At 46.1% G+C, this 10,518-nt stretch overlaps 1 protein-coding gene across 1 annotated transcript in view; it reads left to right on the top strand.

Moving 5' to 3' along the window:
- Positions 1–426: 426 nt before the first annotated feature.
- The window catches only part of LOC104506625 (F-box/WD repeat-containing protein 7-like), an 18,582-nt gene continuing 8,490 nt past the window's right edge, over positions 427–10,518 (top strand). The window contains exons 1-4 of the mRNA XM_010147635.1: positions 427–522; positions 5,290–5,413; positions 7,409–7,545; positions 9,155–9,268. Of these exons, the coding sequence (XP_010145937.1) occupies positions 463–522; positions 5,290–5,413; positions 7,409–7,545; positions 9,155–9,268 (435 nt within the window). The 5' untranslated portion in view covers positions 427–462. The remainder of the gene's footprint in view (positions 523–5,289; positions 5,414–7,408; positions 7,546–9,154; positions 9,269–10,518) is intronic.

Below are 10,518 nucleotides of genomic sequence, written 5' to 3'. Positions count from 1 at the left end.
AAGACGGAGAGGGAGCAGGTTCTGCTGCAACCCCTTCGTTGTCAGTAATGTGTGTGTAGATTTCATCAACTTCAAAAGAAGCTTAATTATTTTAATTATTATTATTAAATATTATTATCTATTTAATTGCTAATCTGCTTGTGTGTGTAGAACAAATCCTTTCTTAGCTTATGAATCAATGTAGTAATTTTGAATATTTTGTGTTGATTAGCTGCTTGCTTGCGTGATTAACACGGGCATTTATCTTCCTTCCTTACATATGTTTGTGCATAGGTCGACAAGGAAACTTAACTTGCCTTTTTGGCCCTGCAACAGCACTACTAATATAAACCAGACTAGGGTATCCAACTAAGCTTAATGTTTCTGTCTTTTGTTTTTTTCTTGCAGAGCTGGAGTGGACCAGAGAAATTACTTGCTTTAGATGAACTCATTGATAGCTGTGAACCAACGCAAGTAAAACACATGATGCAAGTGATAGAGCCCCAGTTTCAAAGAGACTTCATTTCCTTGCTCCCCAAAGAGGTGAGAAATAGAGGTTAACGCTGGCCTGTGCGGCGCATCACCTGCCACCTCTTGAAAACTTCCAGGCTAATCGCGGCTTTGCCGACGCAGCGATGCGAACCGGGGTTGGCAGTCCGCGGTCTGGTACGCCACCGTAACGCAGCTGCTGCTGTTTGAGATTAACACACCTTTATCTCTCAATAGGCATTTTGGTACCTGGAAATGCGGATGACTCCTTTGAACAAAATCGAGTAGCTTGAAACGTATCTCTCTATCTCAATTGGGCTGGTTGTGGGGGTGTTCCTGGGAACTAATTCTGTCAGGGCGCGCGCACACGTAAACTTCCTCTGGATGCGAGGCCTTTCTGCACATCATTCTGTAAGCATAAGCATTATTGTTTAATGCTTGAAGTGGTGGGGTTTTTGTGAATATTATCTTTGAATTTTTAAACAAACTGAGCCCTAAAATCGCTACCAAAGCAACCAGAAGTGAACTCAGAAAAGCACTTCTCACTGAGGAGAAAGCCAAACCCTAATTAAGCAGATGTCTCACAGTGAATCCTTCACTGCAAATCAGATCGTGTTGTGTCAGGTTATAGAGAATCTGAGAGTCAGGTTTCAGCGGGCGTGCTTGTCAGCATGCGTAACGAAAGGCAGCCCCGATGGCCTCGCACCTGGAACGTGAGGGTGGATGTGAAAGATTATAAACCCAGTTTGTTACAATTACTAAATGAATGTATTTTAGTTAATTTAGAAGTGGTACTTCTGACCTCGGTTGATCATAGGGAATTGGAAATTGGTTTGTTATTTGGAGTGAGGAGGAATTCTGTTTGCTTTCTGTTGCCAGGTGTACTGCGTGCTGGGTTTTCCTTGGGGAAATTCTCATGAGAGCTAAAGTCTTTGTAAGTCTTTGGTTACTAACACATTACAAAGCAAGTTCTTAAAAGATATTCTGGTGCTGAGGTTGGGTTGTGGTGTTTGACGTGGTCTTACTACTTGAAGACCGTCCGTATAGCTGGTTTTTGACATTTTTTCTGGTGTATATCCTCGTCTTGAACACTCAGATGTACAAGACCCTACTTCCCTTTCGTATACTCTCCTAACTGCATGAGTCGGGAAGTATTCCCTTGCTAGCTAGCATCTGTAAGGGTTGGAAGCAATTTATGCAATGAGCATTAACTGAGCCCACCCGACATTAGTATTTAGAGAAGCCCTTTCTGTGGCAGCCGCCTTCATAAATGGGAAGGACACTGGGGGAGGAGGAGAGTTTTGCCAGTCCCCTACATGGGTGCCATGTTTCTAGAGAAGCTGCCTAAAGCAGCCTTAACTCGGAGGCAGAGGAGGGCAGCAAGACTTTATACTTTGAGACGATGGAAGGTACTTTGCCACTTCCACACCTGTGGAATCTGGGAATTGAACACCGAATTGATAACTGTAACTCACAGCTCAGTCGTCTTTGCATGAGGTCGTGGCAAAACTAACAAACAAGATACAAACATAAGCTACGCAGTAACGGTCATGTTATTTCAGTTTTAGCCATTTCTTACAGAAAACGTATGCTATTTGGCTTGTAAAACTTTCTTTCTCATTTACGTTTCTTGATCCATTGTAAGCTACTTGTGTTTTCTTTGTTGAATTTATTTTTAGTGTTTGTTCTTGCCACTTGAAACCAGAATATCGTCAAGTGCTTAGCTCCATGAAAGGCTGACTTCACCAGTGAAGCTGGCTAAAATAGTTCTTATCATAGAATCATGGAATGGTTTGGGTTGGAAGGGACCTTAAAGATCATCTAGTTCCAACCCCCCTGCCATGGGCAGGGACACCTTCCACTAGACCAGGTTGCTCAAAGCCTCATCCAGCCTGGCCTTGAAGACATCCAGGGATGGGGCATCCACAGCTTCTCTGGGCAACCTGTTACAGTGCCTCACCACCCTCTCTGGGAAGAATTTCTTCCTGATATCTAATCTAAACCTCCCCACTTTCAATTTATACCCATTACCCCTTGTCCTATCACTACAGGCTCTTGTAAAAAGTCCTCTCCCAGCACCCTTGTAGGCCCCCTTCAGGTACTGGAAAGCTGCAATGAGGCTTCCTAACCCCCAGTTACTGTCACCAAAATGAACTGAGTTAAACAAAAAACCCCATTGGGCTAATGCCACCATCTCTTCTCCTTTTTGAAGACCATTCTTCCCCCAGATCTCCTAAGTGATGCTGTCCCAGCTACGCTGGCTGCAGCAGGGGGTGACGAACTGAGCTGTGTTAGGGTCAGTAATTCTGTAAATGGGCTTCCCTGGCGAGGGCAGGATCCTGTGAAAACACGCTCTCCTGGGTTGTCGCTCTGCATTAACATCTGTCCTTCTCTCCGGTGCTGGTAGGTGCAGTGATTTTGTTGCCTAACCAGAACAAGAAGATGATTTGGGCAGGAGGGCTTTCCTTCAAAAATGTTTCCAGAAGTGCAAAGACAGAAACTTAATAACTGAAAAAAACAAGAAAATGTTTGCTTTCCTCCTGAGGAAACATGCCGTCAAGCAGGTTATCTGAAATGCATACTCCTCTTTGCTTGCCGAGACTTCAGAAATAATTACTGAAATCACTTGTCTGTGAAGACCGGGTCTAGAAACCGACAGATGAGGAGTTGTGCTGAAATCAGCCAGAGAACTTTTGTTGGTGCCCTGCATGTGAGCGAAGAAAAAGACGAGAAACTGCTTCTTATTGGGTCTTACTAGCATTAGAGCGGCGAGTAGTCACAGTTGAGTCAAAGGTCAGAACTTTGCTACCTGAAGATAACCAGATCCATGAGCAGAGACGGAGGGACATCATCGTCTGCATGCTGCTAATCTTAAAGCCAACTGTGGGCTGGGTTGACCCTTGATGACTATTTAGATAAATATAGTCTAAAATAAATGTCACCCATATGTAACCCGTTTTAGAATCAGTTGACTCGCGGGTTTTAATTAACACCATCTTAGCAAGCATCCATATCTGTGTAGATAGGAGAAATGATATTTAAACAAACTCTGCCGTCAGTTGAGGAACATCCAGCAAAAATGGAAAGGATCTGTTTGGATCCTTCCCAAAAATGGAAAGGACCTCATGTTGGAGGCTTGCTGCATGCAGGACTAACCCGATGTGCGTTAGGAAATGGCACTTCTTAAATGATTTTACGTAGCAGGGATTAAGACAAAGTCTAAAAGGCTGGGCAGAGTTGCTGCTCTTGTACTAGAGAGCCTAAACACCAGATCCTAAATGCTGACTCCCTGCGTAGGGACAGGAGGACGGCTCCTCGGCTTTGTGGCCTTGGGGTGCATATGGGATTTAATGCATAACTCAAGACACAGGTTCCTCAGATGTGGAGTCCTACGTGCTCAACGTGAGCTGCAGGTGATGACTTGCAAACAAGGTGTGCGTGCAGTCAAAATGCAAACACTTCTGGCACACTGAATTTTTACTTCCTGCTCAGTCACTGGCTGGTCTAGATTACTCAAAGTAAACGTTTCTCACATAATGAGGTCAAAAATCTGCTGAGGTCGACAGCCTGCGGTTATGGCTTCCTTACTGAATCTCGGTCTGTGCTGCTCTGAAGGGCATATTCTATTTATATACGGCATAACTCCAGCTAGAAATTAAAGAAAAAATCCTAAACACACAAAAATGTGTCAAGCAGAAGTGAAAGTGGATGATCTGCTTTCCCTGGCAACTTCTGCATCCTGCTAGTTACTGACAAAGGCCCCACAGCATGTAAGTAGTTCTGTGCATCGCTTTTTATCAATATGGTCTTTGCAGGGCGTTTTTAGCCGTTGAAGGGACTTTGCTGCCTCTTATGCTTCTATTTTCCATGACTGGGAAGATGCGTTGTTGCTGTCAAGCAGGAAAGCAGTATCGTGCCCTTGGGTGTCATACCCTTGGGCGTCATACCCTTAAGGATAGCTGTCCCCGAGTTTTGGGTTGTGGTTTACGTGCCGCTGTCCCTGCTTAAGACTCCAGTGCATCTGAAGATACTTGTGGAGATCAGGGGGGGGTTTATTATGGTCGTTCTATGGCTTAGCTCAGTCAGCTGAGCTCTGAATTCTCCCAGTTTCCTTATGGGAAAGTTCATCTGTTTACCTTCTGGTGCCGATTGGGATTTCTCATATGTTTTTAGTTAGCATTCTGTGTACAGTATGGAAGTTACATGTTTCAGTCCTTCCTCATCCCAGCCTGTAAAACTCCCCGAACCACCCCTTGGGAGGGAGCGTGTTGGCATTCTGATCAGAAAACGAGCGATAAGTACGCCGCGTTTCCTCCAGCTGCTGAGCGCTTGGGAACTCCAGTGTATATAGCACGCGCTTTTTCTGGATTGGGGCTTACTGAGGGCTGTTGCTCATCACAGCCGACTGCCCTTTTTGCTCACATCCTGGGTGTTGTGTTCTCTCAAAGGAACTTCTGTACGCTTGTTAGCTGAAACTCCCCAGGCGTAATGGTTGTAGCAGCAATTCCGTTAATGGTTCCAAGTAACGCGGGTTACGTTTTAAAACAAGCTGATAGCGATTGCAGCTGACACCTACTCTCTTGCAAATACAGGAATCATTTCTGATGTGATCCGTACGGGTTTAGTTACTTCAGATGATTGTTACACTTTCATGTGCCCCCTGGAACAAACGGTAGCTCTGTTAAGTTTCTGAGATTGGTTAAGAACTTGCTGTTCCGATTTTCTGCATTTTAGCTCCTGATGTGTGATAATACTTGGAGTTACCTCACTCTTCCTTCCAAAAGCAGTGCAGAAAATGTGCTTTCTTTCCCTTTTCTACAGCTGGCACTCTATGTGCTGTCATTCCTGGAACCCAGGGACCTTCTGCAGGCCGCCCAGACGTGCCGTTACTGGAGGATTCTGGCTGAAGATAATCTGCTCTGGAGAGAGAAATGCAAAGAGGAAGGTAAGGCTGAGCAAAAAGGTGCATGTAGTGGTCAAAACGTTGCCGTCGTAAAAAGTGCAGTTCATTTGCGTCATAAGCTTCAAGTTTTCCGAAGGCGGTTCAGGTGACTTTAAATGTAGCGCTACGTGGTACGTATCTCTGTCGAAAGTACGAAGCCGAAATAACACCTGGCATACTAGAAATGAAACGAGACTTAAGTTTTAATGTCCTGTTTATGATGTATTGTGGGTGTAAGGCTTTAAAATACAATTATTTTACTTTTTAAGAATTATTTTTATTTGAAATGCAGCCAAAGCAAATAAGAACTGAGATGTAAAAATGATAGGAGTGCAGTCTTGCTGTCTGTAAATAACATGGAGGAAAAGCTGTTTCAGTGGTCGGGGAGAAGGGTAGTTTCACGTCATTTGTAGGAAAACGGACAGAGAAGTGGCGTGGAGGGGGGGAAGGTGCTAGTCTGATGGCTGAGAGAGGGACACACAGTCGTAAGCCACGTGGATAGCGCCTGCTGATGCCGAATCGGGAAGATGGGGCGGTTCAACAGTAATGCGAATGGGCAATAGAAGGGCTCCCAGGGAAGCAGCCGCATGTGTGAGCACAAGAAGAATGTAAGCTTTTCTTTTTAAGGAGAATTAGGTGAATGTCATGGTTTAGGCCCAGCTGGGAACAAAAGACCAGGAGATGGGATGGGGAGGAGAAAGTACAAGGAAAAGTGTGTGGCCTGAGGCAAGGACAGGGCAGGATCGCTCACTAGTTATCGTCTTGGGCAAAACAGACCTGACTTGAGGAAGAAAAGTCAATTTAACCAGTTAGCCATCAAGATGATGAGAGACAAATCTAAACCGTTCTTCAAAACCTTCCCCCCACCCTCCTTTCTTCCCGGGCTGCCTCCTCAGAGCACGGAGACCAGAGCTTGGGAAAGGGCGGTGCAGAGCCTTTGAAACAAGGTGACAGTGTGAAAGTAGCTGGCTATTTGTAAGGGCACCCAGAGCAATGAGTGTTCTTTTGCGATGGAAACCGGGTGACTAACCTCTGGAATCTAAGCTGCTCCTCTTACAAATCTCAGCGAAAATGCATTAAGAGGGCAGGATGAGAAAAAAGGAGAAGGTTGCGAGGGGACCGCACCTGCACGTGCGAGCCAAGAAGTAAAACTACGGCCAGGCACGAGAGCTCGTACAAAGAGGGGAGCCCTGCAGCCTGCTTGGCCTCAGCGAGCTGCTGAGTGATAGGAAGGAGCAGTGAATTCCAGGCCTGCAGGTAGAGGTGCCCGAGAAGGGGCTAAAAGCAGGAGCATGGTCCACATGCTGGCACGAGACGAGACTCCGGCTAGTCATGAGATGCGGTGGAGGGAGGAACTACATGGAAAAGGGAGATGGGGGAGAGGATTGGGGAAAAAGAAATGGAAGCAGCAAGGCTAAACCAGAGCGCTGCCGCTTCAGTGTCAGTTCAGAGAGGGCGTCGCTGTGCGTACATTCCTGCCGGGGGAGGACAGCCCCAGAAGCACACAGCCCTTGGAGTCAAGGAAAGAATTAAGAGCTCACGGTTGTCTAGAGTCGGGGTGAGTCTAAAGGTAATGAAGATGGGTGCCCAGAGAGTAGCACGGACAGGCAGGTGTACTTCCTGAAGGGTTACAGAACGAGCGCACGAGTGGTTATGGAGTTGGTTGGATGATGCCCGTTTGGAAAAGGCAATATTCTGCGACATTGCCTCAGAGGGGGATTCAGAACCAAGCTAGGTGGCCAGCGAGGAGCCATGAACTAGAGCATTTTCAGCCCCGGTGACAGCAACAGTTGTGCTGAAAAGGCAAGGAAAGGTGGAGTATAAATGGCTGAGGAGCAGGGCAGCGTCACTGACGCGATGCAGGTACGCGGGAGGTTGTTACGCCAGCGCAGTACTTAATGTCTGCGGCTGCTGTAAAGACTGGGGAGGCAAAGAAGTTGTTTTCTTTGGGGTGGCCTCATCACTCCCCCTTCCCTCTTTCTTCCACGTTCATTTCAGGGATTGACGAACCGTTACATATCAAGAGGAGGAAAGTAATAAAACCAGGCTTTATACACAGTCCGTGGAAAAGCGCCTACATCAGGCAGCACAGGATTGATACCAACTGGCGGCGAGGAGAACTTAAATCACCCAAGGTGAGTAACAGCTTTAAACTGAAAGAGGGTAGATTAGGTTGGATATCAGGAGGAAATTCTTCCCAGAGAGGGTGGTGAGGCACTGGAAGAGGTTGCCCAGAGAAGCTGTGGATGCCCCATCCCTGGAAGTGTTCAAGGCCAGGCTGGATGAGGCTTTGAGCAACCTGGTCTAGTGGAAGGTGTCCCTGCCCGTGGCAGGGGGGTTGGAACTAGATGATCTTTAAGGTCCCTTCCAACCCAACCCAGTCTATGGTTCTATGCATATGCCAGTCTCTTGGAGACAGATCATCTCAGAAACTGGATTGGAGCTACTTATATTCAAAATTAAACATACACACACATACATAATGTCTATATTTGTAGAGCTGGGGCCATGTCGCAACATAAGAATACTCCACATTGTGTGAACATTTCATGATTTATTTTTATACGTGTTCTTATAAATGGAACAGCACAAGACAGGAACTTCATTCCATGTTAAGATTTCTTTGGTTTCTGAACTGTTGAAATACTGTAATGATATTGGTGTATTACCCTTGCACCTTTTGCAGTACAGAGGTAGAAAGCAATACTTCCAACATGGTGTAAAATAAGATAGCAACTGTCTAATCAACCCTGGTCTTGGACAAGCAGTCAGAAAGATGAAAAAACCTCTATTAGTAGCCTTTTAAGGTTTTAGGACAATTAGCCCGTTGTCTTGATTACTGCACAACATGAGGACAAAAGAATTCCCGTGGAAAACCTATGGCTACATCCTGCTGTTTATTTGGCCGTGACTTACGTACATCTCTGGCAACAGCTCCGTATTTCTTGCCCTGATACACCACATCAAGCTATCTTGGGTTTATTATTAAAATTACAGCCCCGGGCATTTTCCAAATGCCCATTTCATTTCGATGAACATCTTGAAAAATGTTCAGATATCTTAAATAAAAATACCCTCATCCTCTATGCTGATAAGGGTTTTTTTCTTTCTTGCAGTAAAATACACTGAATTGCAGTTTTTCCCACATCAACCATTGAAAATCCCTCCTCTGTAAAGCACCTTTCCAGCACATGAAATTTTGGCTTTTGTTTGTATTTAACTGAGTTAACGGTTTTCTAGTTTATGATTTTGGTGCTGCCTGGCACGTAATGGGTTACGATGCTTGCTGGTGAGGGCAACAAGGGTGTCCTCGGCCTTGACGGCCGAAATCCAACCCTGCAGCAAATACCACAGCCCCATCCTTTTTGTTCAAGACTGAAACAATTCCTCAGCAGTAAAAGCCCGAGCTAAAACCTCACCTGAAAATTAAGGAGCTGGGATAACTGCAGAGGAACTGAGCAGTGTCCAGTTGCTAATTCAGCCTACTTTTGTTAGGGATTTTTCCTGGTGCTTTTAGGGGGCTTACAGAACCATAGTGTGCTTGCTAAGGAGGAAGGAAAATACCTTCTTGGGTCCCAGCTGGCGGTAAATTAGACCTGACAGAGGGGATTAAGGGGTCTTATTATTATTGAAGCAACTCCAGCATTTTACAGTTTATGAATCAGAAGAGCGCTGTTTCTCCTGCTTCTCGCTCATCTCCCGCGTTACACTCTGACCGGAGGCTTTGCTGTTCCTTCTCGCCAGGTGCTCAAAGGCCACGATGACCACGTGATCACGTGCCTTCAGTTCTGCGGGAACCGCATAGTGAGCGGCTCTGACGACAACACGCTGAAGGTGTGGTCAGCGGTCACCGGCAAGGTAAGGCGGCCGTTCTGCTGGGTGCCTTGGGAAGGGCGCTGGGATGTCGGAAGTGCCGCTCTGCCCTCCCACCGGGCTGCAGGGTGGTCTCTGTGCCGTCTGCTGCAAGGGTCGGAGAAAGGGCCGCCGAGCCTTTGGGTCATCCTGTCCTACAGGGACACAAGTCCAGTTCACAAAAGTCACCTTGGTGTGGGATCGCAGTGCCGCTCGCGTTACTGTCGGCAGATCTCCTTGCTCTCCTGGCAATTCTGCTGCTCTTGTAGAGTCGCTTGTGACGTGGATTCTAAAGAATTTGGACAGACACGTTACTTTATCTTACTTAAAGCTTAATTTAGCCTGCTTTTACCCCTCCGGAGCAACGTTTCTTGCTTGTCTTCTAGCATTCTTTCTGTCATTTTCAAGTTACTGAAATGGGGGGTCGTTTTACCAGCTCTGATTTCACATACAGAGCTTGTCCTTTCGGGCTCCTATACTGCTGAGCCACCAGGAGAAAAAAAGGAGCTTGCTTTAGGTTTAAATATTTCCTATTAAATTAGATCCAGCTCAGGCAGGAATTTAATAAGCTTCAATAATTTAATTTTGGCTTAGAGAAGCAAAACAACGTGCGCAGCCGAGCAGACAGCACTGAGCATTTCGCTCGCGTTAGGCCATCACGGCTGCGCAGTGCACAGACTTCTGTTGGAGGTGACCGGCTGACCGCGCTCCCCGGATGGAGGAATGGCCTCAGGGAAACAGCACGTTCTCCTTCGAGGCCGGTACTGCGTGCGCTCAGCTTCACTTTAATGCTCCAGTTAGGTGAACGACGGGGCAGCTGTTGAGGGCGGCGTGTTTAAGATGGAAAAGGTACCCGCTTCATACTGTTGAAACTGAATGTATTAAGCATTTGTCTCTGCATGCCTGGAAGGTCCTTCACGGGATGGTAAATGCTACCGTGGGGAAGAGTAAAATTAAAAGCAGTAGGCAGCCTCGCCCTGCCTCTGCTGGCTTCCCTACAACAAACTGCCTAATGAAGGAACCCATCTTGAAATTTGCATTTTTTAATTGAAAAGGGTAGCCTAAACTCAAATGAAAAACACATCCTTTGTGCAAACCATCCTCTAGAAAGCAAAATGTTCCTTTAAATATATAAAACTGATCGTAGTGGCGTGACTTAACAATTCGTGTTCAGTAGTTTTTTGAAAGTCATTACAAAATCCAAAAGTGACCATTTACCCCAAACCATTAAGAGAGCCAAAAATTGTATGTGCAAG

Source organism: Eurypyga helias, unplaced genomic scaffold, assembly GCF_000690775.1.
Source record: "Eurypyga helias isolate BGI_N326 unplaced genomic scaffold, ASM69077v1 scaffold11272, whole genome shotgun sequence".
Classification (NCBI taxonomy): Eukaryota; Metazoa; Chordata; class Aves; order Eurypygiformes; family Eurypygidae; genus Eurypyga; species Eurypyga helias.
This window is presented reverse-complemented; position numbering and strand designations above follow the sequence as displayed.